The sequence below is a fragment of the Marmota marmota genome, unplaced genomic scaffold (genome assembly GCF_001458135.2).
Source record: "Marmota marmota marmota unplaced genomic scaffold, marMar, whole genome shotgun sequence".
In the NCBI taxonomy this organism is placed as follows: domain Eukaryota; kingdom Metazoa; phylum Chordata; class Mammalia; order Rodentia; family Sciuridae; genus Marmota; species Marmota marmota.
This window is the reverse complement of record NW_025999932.1, coordinates 40396657-40418649: the sequence shown is the minus strand read 5'-3', so window position 1 is coordinate 40418649 and position 21993 is coordinate 40396657. Positions and strand designations below refer to the sequence as shown.

The following is a 21993-nucleotide window of genomic DNA, read 5'->3' as shown; positions in this document are numbered from 1 at the left end:
AATAATACAGAATAAAAGACACAGAAACAAACCCACACATCTACAGACATCTGATCTTTGACAAAGGTGCCAAAAACATACATTGAACAAAGACAATCATGTTAATAAATGGAGCTGGGAAAAGTGGTTATCCATATGTAAAGAATGAAACTAGACCCTTATCTCTCACACTACACAAAAATCAACTCAAAATGGATCGATGACCTAGAAATTAGATCAGAAACCCAGCAACTCCTAGAAGAAAACATAGGGCAGCTTTTAGGCATAGGTGGCAACTTTCTCAATAAGACCCTAAAGCTCATGGAATAATGCCAAGAGACAATAAATGAAATGGTGTCAAATTAAATAGCAAAGTAAACAATTAGGAATGTGAAGACTGTGCAGAATGGGAGAAAATCTTTGCTAGCTGCTCCTTTAACAGAGGATTAACATCTAGAATATATAAAAAAATCAAAAAACTTTACATCAAACCCCCAAATAACTCAATTAATAAATGATCAAGTGAATTAAACAGACAGTTCTCAAAAGAAGAAATACAAATGGCTGACAGATATTTGAAAAAATGTTCAACATCATCAGCAATTAGGAAATGAAAATCAGAACTACAGTGAGACTTAATATCACACCAGTCAGAATGACAGTCAGAGAGAATACAAATAATAATAAATGCTGGAGAGGATATGGAGAAAAAGGAACACTTTTACACTATTGGTGGGATTATAAATCAGTACAACCATTATGGAAATCAGTATGGAGGTTTCTCAAAAGACTAGGTATGGAACCACCAAGTAAACCAATTATACCACTCCTTGATATTTGTCCTGAAGAATTAAAGTCATTATACTACAGTCATACATACATATCCATTTTTTTAAATAGCACAATTCACAATAACCAAACTACTAAACCAGCTTAGTGTCCATCAATGGATGAATGGATAAAGAAAATGTGGTGTGTGTGTGTGTATATATATATATATATATATATATATATATATACACACACACACACACACACACACACATACATATATACAATGGAGTTTGTTTCATCTATAAAAAATGAAATTATGGCATTTGCAGGAAAATATATAGAACTAGAACCACCATGTTAAAGAATAAGTCAAACTCAGANGGGGGGGGGGGGGGGTGGAGAGAGAGAGAGAGAGTTAGTTCACTCATCAGATGCAAAATATATACCTCATGCCCCCAATGACCCACCTCCTCTAGCCATACTCGACCTGCCTTTAGTTATCACTCAGTTAATTCCATCAGGGGATTAATTCACAGATTGGGTTAAGACTCTCATAAACCCATCATTTCACCTCTGAATGTTCTTGCACTGTCTCACACATGAGCTTTTGGGAGACACCTCACATCCAAACCATAACGTGGAAAAAATGATGAAATCCAAATAAGATCTGGAGTTAATAGTAAAGGACCAACGTTGGTTTCTCAGTTTTGACAAGTATATCATGATAAGATAAGGTGGTCGACATTAGGGGAAACTGGGTGAGGGAGGTACACTCTACTATCTTTGCCAATTTTCTGAAACTCTGAAAATATTTCAAATAATAACTTTCATTCAAAAAAAAAAAAAGAGAGAAATACCAAGAGCTACAAAAGTACAGAAAGGGTTATGATAATTACTGTTTGTCATTATTCACAAAAAAGATGAGGGGTGAGTCAGAATATGTGAGAGAGCATAGGGTCTCACAGTGGCAGGAGACCAGGGGCACAGCGGGGGAGGTAGCAACCTGTTAACTGCTGCCAACACGCAGGTGAGGAGGCAAAGAGAAGAACGGTAGCTAAACAGAAGTGAATTTGAGAAGTTGTTTTAGTCCTCCCCCTAAGAAGGTTGTGGATGCATACTGAGAAACTTGGACCTCATCTTGTAGGTAATTAGGAATTAGGAAAGTAACATGATTGTCAGCAGGCAAGAAGATAGGTTTATTTTGGGAAACTTGATTAAAGGATTCTAAATACTAGAAACAGAAAATAGCCCTAGAGAGACTTGATTCAGAGGGAAAATGGCTCACAGAAACCCTAGACTGGGAAATTTTATGTCAATCCCTAATACAAACATAACATAAACTCTTCAGCCACTAACAACTAAAGACAAGAGTTTAAGGGTATGTATGGCAGTATTAATATGGTAACAATAACTGGAAACTTATGGAAATGCTTATCAACAACAGAATTGATGATTGTTCATGGTATGTCCACATTGTAGGGTGTTTTGGAATTAGAAAAAATAAGTTTGATTTATAACAATTAACTTGGGATTTTCATGCTCTATTAGGGGAGAGAAGTAAAACGTGGTAGACTATGAGATAAAAAGGAAAAACTATTGTGTTGAAAGCAGAAGAAAGTCAAGAAAGGGACATGGTGACATTGATTGGAGGGTGGGAAATAGCAACGGAAGGTAAGAGGCAGAGAGAGCAAAAAAGATTGATTTTAAAAGAAAGGTCTTCCTAGGGCAAAGGAGTACGTATTATTCAGCTAATGTCATCTTATACACAGGGACATATAAATGCAGAGAGATGCAAGAAAGGTGAATAATATAAAGGTGACCACTAAAATATTAAAAGATTTTCTCTTTGGGGGGTGAAATTTCAATTGTTTTCTCCCTGATTTTATGCTTTTCCATTTTTACTTTTTTTATAACCCAAAAAGAACTCATTTTTTCACTTAATGAGGAAATGAGTATTAAAAAACCACTTTGTGAAAGAGACACTATTGAGCTTTATCTTCTTAGCACACTCCTTGTTCTCTTAATAAATAGAACTTCTTTTGAGTCCATAGCAGAGCATAGTCACCCAGTGGGTTTTCTGGCCTTAAATAGTATTTTTATGCAAAAATGTCACATTCTATGAGTCTTTTGATTCCATTTCCCACCGTTGCCACTTTAGTTGTGGCTTTACCAGTTCACTTCATGCATACCACTGTTTTCTCCAAGCTTCTAAAAACCATTCTAGCAGAATGTTAGTAATATCTCTGAAGGATCTAATTAGAATGTCAGGGGTATTAGTCCCTTTTTAACATGCCTAACACTTCCATACCCAGGTTGCTCCATGACTTTGCCCTAGTTATTCATCTATTGCCCAGTTTCAAACCCAAGTCAGTTCTTAGGCCCAAAAATTATTTCTGAAGGAGGAGTCAGATCCCCACAAGGAAAGACGCTACGATAATACAGAAAGCATCCCACAAGATCAAGACTCCTGTAGACCTATCCCAAATAGACCTTTGGCAACTTATTCAGGTAGTTCTGCATACTACAGAAAGGGGGAAACCTAAGATACTTTGAGACCTGTTTGATGTAGAGTCAAATATAATGCTGAAATCTGGGGCCCTGGAGTTCTAGCCTAAGTCCAATTCATAGTAGGTGCATTAGGTCCACAAATCCCCCAATGATCATTACCCTGTTCCCCAAATGTATAACTGAAATGGAAGTACATAGTAGTTGGCAGAACCCCCATATTTATCCCTTACTGTTAAGGTAAAAGCTATAACAATGGAGTGGGGGGAGGAAATCTCTGAAACTTTAAAAAATAAGTTAGGAAATGTTGAAGTGTATAATTATACAAAAGGTTAAAACTTTACTATCAAATATTTTGATACATTTGAGCTTATATTGTGGTGAACTGAACTTTTCCTACTTGATTTTGATCAAAGTGCCATTAGGTAATGCAATGAAGGTCAGTCAGATCATCCTATGCAGAATTTATAACGTTTGAAAGTTAATTTCATAACTCTGTGCCCCCTTACTTACCAGAGAGAGGCTATAAAAAACAGAGAAGAGAAGCAAGATTTGTGAAGCAAGTTGGTATTTCTTTGGAGCAAGTTGTTCTTTGGCACCACCACCTTCCCAAAGGGGATGGAGTTTTGGTGCTACTAGTCCCTTCACCTCCACCTAGCAGGGAGGACTTTGGCAAGAAAGTTCCATGTTTCCTCCAGTTTAGGCATGCAAGGATTGGCACCTTGGTTTCTCCCGAGAGAGCTAAACCTGCATATGTCATCTTATACACAGAGACATATAAATGCAGAGAGATGCAAGATGCTGGCGGGATTAAAGTTGGGCAGTTATGACCCAGATGCTGTCCAATAGGGCCATCTACAGCGGGAAGGGAATCTCAGCAGAGGATCCAGAGGACCAAGCACAATTCTCAGGAGTGAAAGATGTAGTCCCAAGTGACTACCCATAAAAAGATGGATCAGTTCTGATCCAGAGAATTCCTAAACAAGGGTGGGAGGGGTCTCCAAAAGAGTCAGGGGTGAAGAAATGAAGGGTTATTTTCCTATAAAATTAAATTATGCTAAATTTGACCTGAGGAATGCCTCTGACCTCCCTAACAAGGAAGTACAACCTAATTTAGAAGGAAAACAAACTGAAAGCCTCATTTAGGTATGTTTTGTTTATTTGTTTGTTTTATTTACTTATTTTTTAAAAATATTTTTTAGTTGTAGATGTACCTTTATTTATTTATCTTTATGTGGTGCTGAGGATTGAACCCAGGGCCTCACACATGCTAGGTGAGCGCTCTACCACTGAGCCACAACCCCAGCCCTGTTTTATTTTTTTTAACATCTGGCTGTGTCTGAGCCAATCAAAGCAGTTGAGTTTTAGCTATCTGATCCAAACATGTCCAAATAAGGCAAACACCAAAAATAACCATTCAAGCTGTTTCTGTACTTCTCTTCTGGTTTCCGCACATAAATGAATGTAGCTCTCTGCATCTTTTCTGATTCTGAGGGTTGCCCAATTTCCAAATCATTCTTTGCTTAATTAAACACTGTTAAATTTAATTCAGCTAAAAGTTTTTCTTTTAACAATAAAGATTGAGATATCTGAATAATACCTAATAGGACTTGATACTCTAATTTTGAAATTGAGGCTGTTTTCTTTTCTTTCTTTCTTTTTAGATACTGGGGATTGTTTTAAATATATATTTATTTAGGGACAGGGTCTTGCTGAATTGCTTAGGGCCTCACTACATTGCTAAGGCTGGCTTTGAACTCTCAATCCTCCTTTCTCAGCCTCCCAAGCTGCTGGGATTACAGGTGTGTGCCACTGCTCCTGTTCATATTTTAACATGACCCAAAGACTGTCAGTTACTAAGAAGTGAACTGAGAAGCCATGAAGTTTTCCATGCAAGAGCAGGGAGGTAGGGTGTAGTGACACAGGCCTGTACTCACCAGTAATGCCAGCTACTAGGGAGGCTGAGGCAGAAGGACTGCAAATTTGGAGCCAGCCTGGGCAACCTAGGAAGACCCTGTCTCAAAATAAAATAGAGGGCTAGAGATGTAGCTCAGTGGTATTTACCCAGCACGTGCAAAGTCCTGGGTTCAATCCTTAGTATGGGTTGGGAGTGGGAGCACCAGCAGAGAAAGATAATCCCACTACATAAAATGTCAGTGAAGCAGTGAGAGGTGAAAAGTAAAGATGGATTTTTATTTCGTCCCTGAAATAATACAGTTATAGTGTTTATACAATAATCATTTGAGAAAAAAAATCTCTTGTACCAAAAAAATAGAATAAAAAGTGCAACTGCAAAGGAATAACAGGTCACTTAAAAAATTTTTTTAAAAAGCAAAGTGATGCTTAAAGAGAATGAATAAATTGTCCAAAGCTGTTTAGCAGAACTGAGGTTCCACTCTCCAGATCCTGAGTTTTTAATATCTATGCCACACGTTCTGCCTTTTCCCCTTTAAGAATGGGATTATGTTCATCAAGGTCTGTTCCCTACTATGGTTCACAGGGGAAGGATCACACCTGTCATAACTCTGAAGGATTATGTTGAATTTGAGAAGCTGGTGAGATGCTTCTGAACAATGCAACCTAGCCCAAGGCTGCAATTTTGCTATAAGCATTACCATGTTTTAGGTGCACTGGTCGTCTGTTCTTTGAGATGAAAATAATATATCAGTAGGAGCTAAATGAAACAGAATAAATTGGTCTCCAGGTAGCCAGATAGTATATGAAGTCAACAGAAAGAACATTTCCTGTGGCCTATTAATAATTCAGAAACCCTCTATCCTCAATGCTCCTCCACTCTCCGGTTCCTTCCTACTTTTTCTCACTTTCTTTTTTTCCAAATAAATAGTCCCTGCTGACAAGCTGCACTTAGGTAATCACTGCACAATACAATTAATGACTTTGTTTACAAGATTCTAGATAGTATTTTATTTTTATTCTTTATAGCATTTGGCCTTTAAAATCAAGTGAATATGGAGATATGTGAGGGTTTTTTTTTTTTTGTTTTTTTTTTGGCTGCTTTTGTCTTTGGCATGTGGTATTTATGCCTTTAAATTTTTTTGTTGTCATTGTTCCAGGGCATTTCACTGATGAGATTTATCAAAATGCATCCACAAATCAGCCACTAAGAGATTACTTGAATATAAACTGTTATTAGGAAAATGATCACAACAAAAAGACAATAACAAAGACAGTTTAGGAAAAAGCCAGACCATTAGTTCTTTTTAGAAGGGTTTATATTCTTGCCCCCAGAAATAATTTATCAAAGGCTGTTGCTCTGAATGAAATTAGATTTCCCTTTTAGCTTTAGTAATAGCCCATTCCTGGAAAAGCTCAGAAACAGTTGGTTTAAAAAAAATTATTTTTACTCACAGAGAGATGAGTTTGCCGTGTTATTTCTAGTGATGGGATTGGAACCAGGATTCAGTTATGCCTCTGCCAGCTCTCCCCGGCCCCCACCCTCACTCCACAGGGACCCCCAAAGTATGCACAAAATATTGAATATTTTCAATGGGATATTATTTGGTTGATTATATTTCATTCTTCTCTTTAAGCATAATTGTCAGTTTTCTGAGTACGTGCTGAAGCAAAAAATAGGAAAACCATGCATGAAGAGTTTTTTTCACTCATTTTTTTCATTATTTTCTCCTTCACTTCCATTATGCTTAGTCCCACTAAAGCACTATGTACTTACTTATTTTGAAGACATGTGGTAAAACCTTTGGTGGGTCTTGCAATGTGTTATCTTACCCAGGAGTTTAGTTCATTATAGAATCAAGATGGCGGCCTGAAGTCAGGGGCAGGTGTGCACCTGTGATCCCAGCTGCTCAGGAGGCTGCATTGGGAGGATCCATCCAGCCCAGGAGTTCAGGGTCAGCCTGGGCAACCTACTCAGACCTTATTTAAAAAAAAAATATATGGCGGCCTAGATGTGAGCATGTGTACCAAGATCCCATGGTCTGCTACAGGCAGCTCCGAGGATAGTTATATTGTGCTGGTTCTGAGGCCATATGTACACCTGTCAGTAGGAGAGGACTTCCAGCCCCTGCCTCTCTTCCAGGCTATTTTCCCAATGGACTATCTTCTTAAATTCACTGTGACTAAAGCTGACTTCCCTTCAAACTGGCTCCTAATTTCTAGATTCCTTAGAAGTCATGCTATGCAGTATAGGATTGAAACAAGGCTGAAGTTTGGATTTCTAACCAATCTAAGCTCTACACTTATTGTTTGCTCTTATGATTTATTCTTTCTTCTGGAGCCCAATTTCTTCTCCCTATTAAATATCCATAAACATGACTAGTGTGTGCCTGGTGTGGTGGCGTACACCTGTGGTTCCAGCACTATAGGCAGGAGGCTCTCTTGAGTCCAGGAGTTCAGGGTCAGTCTATGCAACATAACAAGATCCTGTCTCAGAAAAAAGAAAAAAAGAAAAAAAAATCCTAGGGGGTAGGGTTGTAAGCATTTAAACAGGTAACACTGCTCAGTGTCCAGAACAAATAAAAACCTAGGTGCTAAATAACCATAGTTTTCCTTCCTTTCTGTTCACTGTCAATGATACTGTCACTGTCGACATTAACCAAGTTGGACGTGACATAATCGATTTTCTTTCCTTCCTCTTTTTTTCCCCTTAATTAAAGTCAATCATCAACTTATAGGCTATTAAAGCTAGCAAAGACCTTAGAAATCACAGTCATCTGATATATTGGTAAAATACAGAGACAAGTCACCAATTATTCTAGCAATTCTGACTCCCATATCAGTTCAATAACAAACACTATTTCACAATTTACTTGATATTCAACAATTACATTGAACAAAAATGAATCTATCAACTCTTCAGTAGTCATATATAGGCACAGCTTGGGCCCATGCTCTAAGCTCTATTCTCTGAACTATTGTTCTATGATTATTTATTCAGAAAAGAGTGTCTGGTAGAATTTTCCCTGCTTTCTGATATGTTCTTTTGTTATACATTCCTTCTGTCTTTGCTGTTCACAAAAATGAGGAGAGGGAGATAATTAGAAAAGAAAAAAAATCATAGAAGGAAAAAAGAAAGAAAAGAAAAAAATAAGACAGTACCAAAGGAAGCAGCAATATTAATTTTAAAAAGCATAAGAATTGACTAGTTGGTAAATTCCAATAATACATCTACCCTGGAACTATTCACTCCATGTATTATGTAGGCTCTAGCATGAGTTCATTTGTGTTCTTTTAAGTAGTTTATAATAGAATATCTAAGGGAATCATTCTACTAGTCAAAAATAAGAATTAGATGTATTCATGTATGTGTTCTTTAAAACATAGCTCTTTTTCCTTTCATATTCCAAGCATGATCCAAATCTTTTACTTAATGACTTTACCCTCTTCTCCATCTTATGGACAAGAGAAAAACAAATGATCTTTAGTTAAATCTATACACAGAGACAGGAAAAATATAAATCATGTGATCTCTTAGTTAGGATACAAATAAATGCCTTTATAAAAGATCCCATGTTATTATTATTCATAGACACTGAATATGCTATCATTCAGGATTCTCCTGTAATAAAAGTAGATCCAGAAAAGCAAAAAGACACTATCTCTAATGATAGCTCATTGTATTGACATCCACTCCTTTGTCAGGACAACTTGAAAATTGTCCAAAAGAGCTGGCCTTCAAGCTTTCACAATTTGTTCCCCAAACCCCTACCCTGACTCCATTCAATGAGAGAAAATAAAGCAAGGAAAACAGCCCCACACAGTGTAGGGATCTAGTGAGTTACCTTTGAAAGGCAAAGCCATGCTGCTTACAGAGGAGGACGACAGCTATGAGCAGGCCAAGGCAATGAGGCTTCATCCCCACAGAGATTTGCTGTACAACAGAATTCTCTGGAAGAAGGGCTCTGAGAGCTGATTGCATAAGTCTTCTTTACATACTAGTTAAAATATAACAGCATGTTCCCTTTCTGTGTTTCATTCCTGTGGCTCAGTCAATTGAGCTTCCATTTCTATTCCCTGAAATAGAAATGCACATTTATTTAATTGGGTGGTTGTTTGGTAAGTGAACCCTCAGAAAGAAAGTATGTTGAGACTATTTCTTAGTTTATATTGTCTAGAGAATGTTTAATTCCTCAGGGGGTGTCTGAACAAGAATAAAAGGCTGGTAATAGACCAGGATCTTGTCTTGACTGATTCATTGCAGAATCACAGCCATTGAATACTGATTGATCATGTCCATGTTGAGGAAGATCTTGATCAAACTACTAAAACTGTCTTCCTTGACTTTTTTTTTTTTTTTTTTTTTGTAGCTTTCAAGCTTAGATGAAGATATGAGAAGTGTGGAGGGGGTTTCCCAAAATTTGAGGCTAATATAAGGCTAAGAAGCAGAGTTTATATGGAGGATTATAGAATCTCCATTCAAAAATCTCTTTCCCTTTTTTTTTTTTTTAAAAAAAAAAGTTTAAAACAGGTTTCACCAAGTTTTCCAGTTTGGCCTTGAACTTGTAATCCTCGTGCCTTAACCTCTAAAGTAGCTGGGACTATGGAAATGTGCCACAATAACTGGTGCTTAAAAATATCTTTCCTTGACCATATGGAATGAAAGGTTCACCCATAGCAAGGAATACCATGTCATGGGGGCTGGTTCAGCAATAGACATCGGTTAGCTTTGAATCACTTTTATTTAAGGAGGGTCACCTCAGTTGCTATCATCTAAATGAAGGCCCACTACCCATCATTTTGAAGGTTCCATTATACCAGTCTAGCCCAAGGCCACATTCATATTCTAAGTGGATAAGAGTCCCGCTACCCCTCCTCCCTCTCCCATTGGTAAATGCACTTGAATACTTTTGAGGTCTGGATAGGCAAATGTGCAAAATAAACAACCTATCCACAATGAATAAATGAGAAAGAGAAGAGGGAGATTTCAAACTGCTCCCTCTGAGATTACAAATCATTCAAACAAACAATGGATTGAGGTGACCTCAACCAAACTACCTTTATGAATCTGTATCTGATCATATGTGGAGAAAGAAACACAGGAAGGGGATGGAAGTCAATGAGGAAAAGATGAGTGACCTACGAGATGAGTTTCCTACAAGGAAAAGATGAGTGACCAAGAACTGGGTAGAGGGAATGGGGGAGAGGACACTTCTTTAAGTAAACCTTTTTGACTAATTCTGAATTGGAGAGCCATGTTAAGTTTTCACATATTCAAAGCAAATAAACAAATACATTTTAAAAGGCATTCAAATGAAAGCAAATTAACCTGTGTTTCAGATGAATAATAGCCACACTGAAGAAGAGAGGGAAAAACTAACCCAAGTAACTTCTACCTTTTTAATTTTTTAATGCAAAAGGCAACTTTAAAGAGTCAAGAACTATTGTGATAGTAGAAGCAAATGTGACTCCATTTTGTTTTATGACTTCATCCTGTAAAACAACCATGCCAAGTAGAAGGGTCATGACTGGGGCAAGATGTTCTTTTCCTTTTGCTATAGAAACCTTTAAGAACACGGAACTACCTAATGGGGCATTGTTTATGTAACTAGGGTAACGGGGCTCTGTTTCTGTAACTGGGGTGACTGGGCTAACTGTGATTGGTTAGGCTTCCCTCCGCTTGACTGCACTGTTCCGCTTCTGTAACCTGGCTTGCTTGCATTGGCTAGACCCCGGAACATCCCTTTTGCGGTTTTCAGGCTTATAAGGAGCGCCCTTGCAATTGTTCGGGGCTGATCAGGGGAACAGCTTTATGTTCTGGTCAGTCACGACCCGGCGTGCTTCAATAAAGGCTTGATTTGATTATACGTGAGTGGTCTGGAAGTCAGTTTATGAAACTCCGGGATGAAGCTTTAACTATAACACTATAATACACTGACAAATTTTTTTATTAATTTTTGTGCCAGATATTTTGTTCCATGTTTCCTTGAGAGCACACACAAATGAATGCATTCTGAATTGTATTTCTTCTTACTGGTGCAATTTTTAGTAATTTCCCTTAATGAAGATCTATGAAGGGTACATTCTGGATACTTTATTAACTTTATTATATTATTTTTATAATATAATTATATTCTTATTAACTTTATTCTTCCCCCACTTTCAAATATTAGTTTAGCTGCATGTAACAATGTAGAGTGACAGATGTTTCTCTGTCCTTTGGCATCTACTGTTGAATGGCAGGAATTATTGTTCCCTTTGCAGGTGAGCTGTTCGTTCTACTTGATGGCTTTTAAGGGATTGTCTTTATACTTGATTCTTCTCAGATCCATTACTCTGATCTATATGTGGACTTATTTTTTTTTATCTTGCTCAGTACATAGAATGTAGTTTTGATTTGAGGATTTAGATATTTCTTCAATTTTAGAAAAAAAAAGTTCTTCAGCTGTTGCATCTCTGCTAGTCCCTTGTCAAGGCTCCCACTGAAGTTCCTTGATTTCTTCAAGTCTTTTAAGTTTTTTTTTAAATTTTTTATTGTTGGTTGTTCAAAACATTACAAATTTCTTGATATATCATATTTCACACTTTGATTCAAGTGGGTTATGAACTCCTATTTTTACCCCATATACAGATTGCAGAATCACATCAGTTACACATCCATTGATTTACATATGGCCATACTAGTGTCTGTTGTGTTCTGCTGCCTTTCCTNCCCCTCCCCTCTTCTCTCTCTACCCCCTCTACTGTCATTCATTTCTCCCCCTTGTATTATTTTTCCCTTTCCCCTCACTTCCTCTTGTATGTACTTTTGTATAAGTCTTTAAGTTTTTAAAAACCATAATATTTGTCTCCATCTGCTCAGTTCTGAGTGAGTTTGTCAGCACTATCTTCAAATTCACTAATCCATCCTTGGAGGGCAATTTAGAACACATAGTCAATGGAGGTGATTTTAAAAATTATTTTATGGCTATATTAATCTTCTACAACTGGTTCTTTTTCATGTTTACCAATTTTGTTTTTATGTCAACATTAAAAATATTGTTTTGGTGTGGATCTGGAATTTCTCCCCAAATTCCTGTGTTCAAAGCAGGATCCCCAATGCTGCAAGATTCAGAGGTGGGGCTTTTAGGCAATGATTAGGGCTCTGACTCATCAGTGGATGAGTCCAGCAAATGGATTAATGACAGCCAGATGAACTACTGGGTGGTAATTGTGGGCAGGTGGGGCATGGCTGGGGAACTGAGTCTGTGAGGGTGTGCTCTTGGGGACCCTATCTGTCCCTGACCCTTTTCTCCCCTCATCCTCAGTCTCTGCTTCCCGGGTGCCATGAACTGAGCAGTTTTACTCCGCCACGTCCTTCCACTGTGATGTTTCTGTCTTAGTCATGGCTTGAACATCGGAAGCTGTTTGTTAAAATAAATCTTTCCTCTATTAGTTGTTCTTGTCAGGTATTTTGGTCATAGTGATAACAAGTTGACTAACACATTATGGAAAGCCATTTTATTGTTCAATCTTTTATGGATGAGATTCTTTCAGGTTTCTTTCTTTCTTTGTTTTTTGTGCTGATGCTGAGGATTGAACCCACAGCCTCATGCATGGTACTTGGGCAAGTTATCTTATGACTGAGCTATATCCCCGTCCCTCTTTCAGATCTTTGGTTGAGAATCCTGATAACACTTATTTTAAAGTCTGTGCAACACTGCTCTATAAGATTAATTGTATAGGGATAAATTCATGATCTGAGTGTTGATTTTTTTTTTAAGCCACTTTGCTTGGAATTTATTTCTTCTGTGATTTGGAATACTGGTTTGCAGACTTATTTGGAGCCAGACATCTTCTTTTGGGTAGGAAGTTTTAATCTTCTGTTCCTGTCTGTCTGGTCTCCCATCTCTGTTTTGCACATGCCTTCAAGTAGCCCCTGAACTTCCAATCCAGAACCCTGACTTGTAGTGCTTTTTGGAGTTTCTAAGTCATAAAAATATTGTGGCTTTCAATGGCTTGACTTAGTTACTGTCTTAGTTACTCCTGCCTTAGTTATTCCTCTATCTCCTACAGAACCAGTGGCTACTTATAAACCAGTCCTATGTAGCAGTGACAGCATATTTGTCCTTTTTAATGAGGCACATGCAGTGAAATGTGCAAACTATGTACAACTTGATTAGTCTTCAAAAATGTGAATGCTTGAGTAACCCATGCCCTATCGAGGATAGAAAATTTCCATCAACCCAGAAAGTATCTTTGTATCCCTCAGTCAAGCTTCCCTTACTCCAGCAGCCACTGTTGTGATCCCATCACCATAGATTAGTTTTTGCCTCTTCCCAAACTTCATGGGATCATATGACACGTGCTCTTTTATGTCCAGCTTCTTTTGTTTAGCCTGTTTTAAAGAGCCTTCCATATGTTGCATGGGCCAGTAGCTTGTTCCTTTTCATTGCTGAGTAGCATTCCATTTTATGAATGTGTTTATCCCTTCTTCTATTAATGGCACCAGATTGTTTTCAGTTTGGGACTGTAATACATACAGACAATATGTACTTAGAATATCTAAAATTTTTGTGGATAAATGTTTTCATTTCTCTTAAATAAATATCTTTGAATGGTTTTGATGAGAAATAGGGATGTTGATTTTGTAAGCAACTGTTGTAATTTTTTACAAAGTGATGAAACTGTTTTAGGTTCCCCAAAACAACATATGTTAGAGTCCTAGTTGGTCTATATTCTTTCATGCAGTCATTTGTCTTCATCTTAAGCTATTCTAGTAAATGTGTGGTGGTCTCTAATTTTGGTCTCTAATTTAAATTTCCACAATAACTAATGGTGTTAAGGAAATTTTTTGTGCTTATTGGTCACATTTTTGTGGGGAAAAATGGAGTATTTGTTCAAATCATTTGTCCAATTTTTAATACGATGGTTTGTGTTTACTACTGATGTGTGGGAGTTATTTATATTTTCTGAAACTCAGTCTTTTGTCTGATATATATGTATACACACACAGTAAATATATCTTCCCTTGTGTTAGGTGCAGGGCAGGCTGAACTAAGTTGTCTGCAGGGCAGGCTGAACGAATGTTAGCTGCAGAATAACCCACATGCTCAAACCCCCCTCTGTTTGGTCCTTTAACACCTGTTTGCGTCAAGTCTGAACATTCCACCCCACTCAAGGCTGAACACTCAAGCCCACTCAAGGCTGAACACTCAAGCCCACTCAAGGCTGAACACTCAAGCCCACTCAAAGCTGAACACTCGACTCCCACCCGTCTGGTGCAACAGAAACCCACATCTAGCCCCTGCCCCATCTGCCTGAAGGCAGAAGATGACACTGTATGATCCAATTGCTGTACACCAACAAGGCAGTTTGCAGACCCAGAGATCCCATTAGATTTGGGCTATAAAAAACTCCCTCCTGCCGGGCCCCACTCTCTTGCTCTTGCTCTCTCTGTCTCTCTCTCTTGCTCTCTCTTTTTTTTCTCTCCCACTCACTCTCTCCTCTCCTCTTCTTCTTTCTCTACTCTTTCTTTCTCTCTCTTTTGCACTGCTGCAATAAAGATCTCTTGGTTGCTCCGAGTGTTATGGTCACTTTCCTTTCACCTTGAGAAGTTCCTTTTTTGAAAAATTCAGTTATCTTTTTATTATTAACTTGTAGGAGTTATTTATGTATTCTGGATACAACTGCCTTGTCAGATATACATATGGTGGACAGTTTCTGACACTTCATGGCTTGCCCTTTTTTGTTAATGTATTTTGAAGAGCAAAACTTTTTAATTTCACTGAGTCCAATTTATCAATTTTTATTGAATGGTTAATGCTTTCTGGAAAGCATCGGCTAAGAAATTTTGAACAACTCAAGGTCATGAAAATAGTCTTGAAGTTTTTTTTATCATTCTAGCTTTTGCTTTTAGATTTATGATTCATCTCAAATTAATTTTGTGTATTATTTGAGGTCAGGATTGAGGTTTTTAAATTTACCTTATGAATATACAGTTGTTTCAGCACTATTTCCTTAAAAGACCTCCCTAACTTCCCCATGGAATGCTTTGACATCTTGTGAAAAATCAATTGACTGTTCATATGGGTCTACACCCTAAGTTTGCAGTGATTTTTCTTTTTACCACAGTAATAATAACTAGAATAGTTCTGTTTTATTTCTTGCTCCTTTTCTCTCCTTGTGCTTGTTTAGACATTTTCTACCAATCACCTATTCTTTTCCCAGTTATTCCAATTTGCTGATAAGTGTGTTGAAAGAATTTTCATTTCTTCTATACACACAAACACACATACACACACTGTATATCTCTATCTATTGATCAATCGATGGATTGATCTCTCATATATTTTATTTCTGACCCTTCTGCTTGGACTTTTGTGTTGAGTTTTCCTCTCCCTATTGCGTTATCCACTCTGTTCATGTGTGTTGTCTGTGGCAACTCTGAATCTATTTGTTTGTTTTTGACCATATCCTACCTTGAAGATGGATCACCTTTCATGCTTTTTCACATGCTTGTAAATTTTTCTTGAATGACACATGTGATGTGGGAAATAATAATATGCACCAAAGTAAATACTATCAATGCCCCCCCAAAATTCACAGATCTTCTTCTCTCAGATCACCAGTGTGAAGGATTGAGCCAATCTAGGTAGATCTGGGATTTGATGTTATTTTTATTAGATTTTATTCACCATAGACTTCAAATAATTAGAGGGCAGAATCAAATCCTTTCCTCTAGGAGGTGTTGGCATCTGACTGTCTGTAAGGTTTGTTTAGTTCTTCTTCTCTGCCTCCTTCTGTCAGTGGGCCCAGTATTCCCATGAAAGGGGTCTCTCTCAGCTCTCCTGCCTCTTCCCCCAGCCACAGGCAGGCACTGCCTCCTACCTAGTGTAAGGCCTGCATTCCCTGTGGGGCTTCTCTCTCCTCCCCTGCCCTGGCCTCAGACATTAGCAGCCTTGAGCACCTGAGCCTTAGAGATGTCATCTCTCAGACCTTCTGACCCTTCCCTGTGCAGATGACCACAGTCTTGTACTCTTTCCAAGACTCAGAGTGCCTTTGGAATTTGTAATGGTTACTTACGTATCAACTTGACTAGACTATGGGGTGCCCAGATATTTATTTAAATATTATTTCTGTATGTGTCTGTGAAGGTGTTTGGAGATAAGATTAGCATTTGAATGTGGATGGCCTCATTCAATCCTTTGAAGGCCTCAATAGGATAAAAGAGTGAGCTGGAATAACAGTCTTCTAGTGCTTTCAGACTTGTACTGGGATTGAAACTTGCATATCAACTCTCTTGGATCTCCAGTTTAGTGACTGCAGATACTGGAAATTTTCAGCCCCTACAACCACATGAGCCAATTCCTTGTATTAAGCTTCCTTGAGTCACACACACATACACACACAACCTACCTGTATGTGAGTATATATCTTTCTATGTCTCTATCTAGGTCTCTATCTATCTATATCTATCTATCTATCTATCTATCTATCTATCTATCTATCCATCTATCACATATCTATATCTCTTATTAGTTCTTAATCTCTGTAGAACCCAGATGAATAGAACGTTGCTCTCAATTTCCTGTTCTGCTCTCTGACTTTGGCAGACCCAACATATTGTGCTTCAGACAGGGTGTCTTTCTGTTCTATTGCCTATCCTCCAATTTTGACTCATTGGTTTCCTTTGCAATATTAGTTCTCTGATGAGCTATAAAATCTATGATTTTGGAAGTTATTCAGCCGATTTATTCTCACTGTTAAGGTAGGAACAACATTTGTGTGCAACTTTCCATATCCTAAGCAGAAACAAAAATCTGCCAGCAAGTTTTATTGCTTTTTTTCTATGAGTTGGGAAAAAAAACGCAATCTGGCACCAAGGATGTCCCCAAGACCCATAGCAGTCACACTCTGGATGCCACTGCCTGCCTTGTGCCATCAGCATATGACACTGTTCTGCATTTCTGCTCCATTTGTTGTACTTGAGATTTTCTTTTATTTTCTGTCTTTTAGAGGTTAGTCCTTTAAAGCTTGAAAATATCAATAATATTGAAAGGCCTGTAGTCAAATTTATTAAGAACAAAAGAAACAATGTACAAATTACCAATATCAGGAACGAAAGAGGAAAATTCCTATAAATCCTAAAGACATTATAATACAATAATGAAATATTATAAATAATTTATGCTTATTAATTTGATTACCTAGATGAAATGGACAAATATTTTGAAATATAAAAAGTGTCAAAGCTCACCCAAGATGAAATCGATAACCAGAATAGCCTTGTCTCTATTTAAATAATTGAATTCACAGATAAAAATTTCTTCTCCAGTAAATTCCAAGACTGTATGACTTTACTGGTGAATTTTACTAGAAATTCAAGGACAAAATAAAAATAATTTTACCCCAAAATTAAAAGGCAAAGGAACACTTTTCAACTCACTTGATGAAGCCCAAGTTAATTACCCTAACACCAAAAATTGACAAAAATATATGAAGAAGAACACTACAAACAAATGTCCCAAATGTACATGGATATAAAAATCCTTAACAAAATTTTAACAAATTTCATTTAGCAATATACCAAAAGAATAAGTCATGACCAAGTAGGATTTATTATAACAATGCTAAGTTGTTTCAACATTCAAAATCAATTAAGTTAATTCACCATGTCAACAGAATAAATTTAAAAATACACACCTGGAAAAAGCATTTGATAAAATTTAGTAGTCACTTATGATATAAATCTTTCAGAAAATCTGGAACAGTAGGGAAATCTCTCAGTGTGAAAGGCAGCATTTGTAGAAACCCACAGTTAACTTTAAACTTAACATGGTTACTCGAGTGCTTTTCCTTTAAGTTTGTTAGTGAAACAAGAATGGTCATTCCCACCATTTCTCCCTCCTCACCCTGTAATACTGGGAATTGAACCTAGGATTGCTCCACCAGTGAGCTATATACCCAGCCCTTTCTATTTTTATTTTGAGATAGGGTCTTAACAAGGTGCTTGGGCTGGCCTCAAACTTGTGATCCTCCTGTCTCAGCTTCCAGAGTAACTGGGATTATAGGTGTGTATCACTGTGCCTGGCTCCACGCCTACCATTTCTATCCAGCATTAAGTTGGAGATCTTAGCCAGTGCACAATGACCAGCAAAGGAAATAAAAGGCAGATATAATTAAAGATAAATTAACCTATCTTTTATTCACCAATGACATTATCACTTACAAAGAAATTCCAGTGAATATACTAAAATGTTATTAGAACTAAAAAGCTTAGCAAATTTCAAAAAGCCAAGGTCAGTATGTAAAAATCAATTATATTTCTATATACTAACAATGATTAAATGAAAAATGAAGGTTAAGAGTACCATAAAAATATCAAATTTTTAGAAGCTAAGTGTTTCAAATATGTGCAAGATAAAAGCTTAAGAGAAATTATGATGACCTGTATAAAAGTATACCATATTCATGGATCAGAAGACTCTACTTTGTCATTGTGGCAATTCTCTCCAGACTGATCTTTAGATCCAACATGATCTCCAATCAAATTTTCAGTAACCTCTTTTATAGAAATTGACAGGTTATTCAAAATTTTTGTTCAGTACTACTCCTCCATATGTCTCTTGCATTCCTAAACATCTTTTTTGGAAGACCAACAAACAAGGTCCTGACCATTCTTTACTGAAGCCACTTCTCAGGTTGTTCTGTCAGTGAACAATTTTGAGGGATGAGCTGATGTTTCACTCTGGGACAAAAAGTAAGCTTGCTTACAGCTTGATTTTTAAAAAAGAAAGAAAGAAAGAGGGACTCCTCAAACTCAGCGATTCTCTCCTGCAGTACAATCATTGCATGTGCGGACGTCTACCTGGGATCATGTTGACATGGGTCCTGGCTGCCAAGCCACGCAGCTGGCCTGCTGGTCCCTGCTGAGAAGTTGTAGCAGAGCAGTGGAGCACTGGAGTGGCAGCCCAGATGGGTTGGAATCCAGGTGGTAAGAACTGCTGGCAGCTTCATCAGACTCACCATATAGGCAAGGCAAGCCACTGCCCATGTGACCCAAGGCACACCAACTTGTCATCCTTCAGCAGCCAGACCTGGGCACTGTTACAAAAGCCCACTCACACCACAGTGCAGCCTCATCCCATTACCTCAACCTCCAGCTTTCTGAGCTGCCCTAAGAAAATGGAAGTGGGGCAGACTTGAATGAAAGTTGGGACTCAATAATTGACCAATAGTGTTAGTATGTTTCCAAGCCCTAATTAGCATATTGAACCAATAGCAGTTAACCAAGTGTTATATAAATGCCTAGATTAGCATACTCTAATGGAGAAAACCTGCTATTGCACTGCAAGAGTTCTGTTTCTGTTCTTCAATAAATCCTACTGTTACACTCACTTATCCTGGTCTTTTGAGTTTATTCTTTGAATTCACAAGACCAGAACCCAGAAAGTATTAAAAGTTGACAGTCAGGTGATGGTGTAACTGGAAATGAGGGTAAGACATCAAGATCTAGAAGCAACATGGCTTAGAAGGATGATTCCCAAAGTGTGAGCCCCGAGCACAGCAAGGCTCTTACTTTTATACATAAGCAAGTGTTGGGTACATCAAGGCAAGAGAGTTGTGCCATTCTATTGGATGGTGCATTCTACATTGCCTATATGGGCACAACCTTTTCAATGGCCTAGGGACTCTTAGTTTATACAGCTTAGGGATTTTTTTACTGCACTAAGCCTAGAGGGGGATTATTCTGTTCCTATTGCTTTGTTTCCTGCTTATGTTACTGTCATTATCTTTTACAGGTACCTGTCAGCCACTGCAAACTTCCATGGTGAAATGTCAATAAGCAGAGCTGCTGTGTGTCAGTGTGCAAAATCACAGCCCATCAGCTCTTAAACTGCTCAAGTTCCCATTTTGCTCTACCACAATGGGGTCTGCTGCAACACTGGAGGGCATAGCCCCACCATTAAGAGCTGCAACTAGCCAGCAGAAATAGAAAAACTCTGAAGCTAGCAGAAGCAGAGATTCAGGTTTCATTTTAAAACTTTGGTTTCAATGTTGAAATTTCCCATGGTCTTACCCATGGGAACAAGGGAAACTTGTTAAATAATTATAAATAATTATGCAGATGATGATGCTTATGCCTGCTGTACTGCAAGTACTAAAGTACTTTGTCTTAAGTTTTCCGCCAGCATTCAAACAATTATAGGACCTTGTTAGCTTCTAAGTAGAGCAAAATCAAATCCCTGACATAATATTCTATATGAGATTCAAAGTTTCTAGTATAGCCAAAATAATTTTGAAAAGAAAAAAAACACATTGGAGCACTTAAAATTTCCTAGTTAGAAAGCTACAATATTTAAGTCAGTGTAGTATTGACATAAGAACAAAAAGTCTAAAAACAGATATTAGTGGAACAGGATAGTCCAAAAATAGACTCATACATATAAGATGAACTGATTTTCAATGAAGTTACCAAGATAATTCAATGGGGAAGGGATAGTATTTTTAGTAAATGGTACTTTAAAATATGATGTCCTTATGCAAAAGAATTCATCTGGATCCATACCTTGCCCCTTATAAATAATTCAAGATAGATCTAACACCTAAATTTAAGAGCTAAAGTATTAAACTTCTAAAAGAAAACACAAGACAAATTTTTGTGACCTTGAGTTAGAGCTTTTTGGGTATGATACAAAAGCACAGATCAAAAATTAAAATGTTGAAAACACGGACTTCATAATTAGAATCACTTGTTCTTTAGAAGATACTGTTAATAAATGAAAAGTATGTGGACTGTAAGAAATCATTTGAACAATGCATGTTAGGTAAGAAATTGTACCCCAAATATTTGAAGAACACTTGCAAATTAAAAAAAGAAAAAGAAATCTACCCCAGAGCAGCCCAGCTTTCCTGGGCAGGACAGAGCTCTAAGCAACCCCACTTCCATACTTAGGAAGCAAGGTGGCTGGTGGACTTGTTAAGAGCCAAATGCTGGAGAGTTAGGAGACCAGAGAGTTTGCCCTTGGTCAAACTGGAGGAGTTATTCATGTGAGTAAAGGAAGGGACTGAAGGACCATCCCAGCAGCTGCCTAAGCTTTAGGGAACTCCCACTTCTCTTCCTGAAGGGTACAGGTTGCTCCATGTTGGTTCACTTTGAGAAAAAGGAAACTGAATACAGTAAAGTCATGACACCCTTGGCCATCTGCATGATCCTTTCCCTATGTATGCCTTATCCCACCAAGTGCCACCATAGATCTCTGGACTGCCCTGATGCTGATACCCTTTACTGTCCATGCCCCACCTGAGAACAGGGTCATTTCCCCCAAATTCACACTCTTTCAGCAGGAAGCAGCTTGGAGACATAATCACCTTTTTTTTTTTTTCCATTGAAATGGAATGTAGAAATTGACAGTGGGGAAAAGTAGCAGTGGTCAATTTTATGCTTTGAATTTAGCCCTTGCTGCTCTGCCACTGTGATTTATTTTTAAAACAGACATGTTTATTTCTCTCCCTCCCTCTCTAATCTCAAGGTGTGTGTGGGAGGCGGGGAAGGTTACCTTTCTCCCCCATCCTACACAGAGTTGTCTGTTCTTGAGCACACACCCACCACAGGAACAAAGTAGACTAGGAGATGGCACCTGAAGATCTAAAAAAATGACTCCCAAATTAACAAGAGAATTACAAGCCAACAGAGACCAGGAGGAATGTAGCCTTTGAATTACCTCTTTAAAAAACTCCTGTTCCTGCTGACAGCCTCTGGGACAGTCCCTGGTTTTTCTCCTTTGCTAGCAAAGCAATAAAACATCATATATATATATATATATATATATATATATT

General features: G+C 37.8%; 1 protein-coding gene and 1 long non-coding RNA gene across 3 annotated transcripts in view; one reads left to right on the top strand and one right to left on the bottom strand.

The window, feature by feature from the left end:
• Cpb2 (carboxypeptidase B2) overlaps positions 1 to 9170 on the bottom strand; it is a 49029-nt gene extending 39859 nt beyond the window's left edge. For both annotated transcript variants that reach the window (XM_015484300.2, XM_015484301.2), the window contains exon 1: positions 9018 to 9170. In XM_015484300.2, coding sequence (XP_015339786.2) covers positions 9018 to 9154 — 137 coding nt within the window. In that variant the 5' untranslated portion in view covers positions 9155 to 9170. The remainder of the gene's footprint in view (positions 1 to 9017) is intronic.
• Positions 9171 to 9195: 25 nt separating this feature from the next.
• LOC125616158 lies at positions 9196 to 21885 on the top strand. Its single transcript, XR_007346796.1, has 3 exons — positions 9196 to 9291; positions 18994 to 19147; positions 19956 to 21885. It is a non-coding gene; the product is annotated as an uncharacterized LOC125616158 (long non-coding RNA).
• Positions 21886 to 21993: the final 108 nt, after the last annotated feature.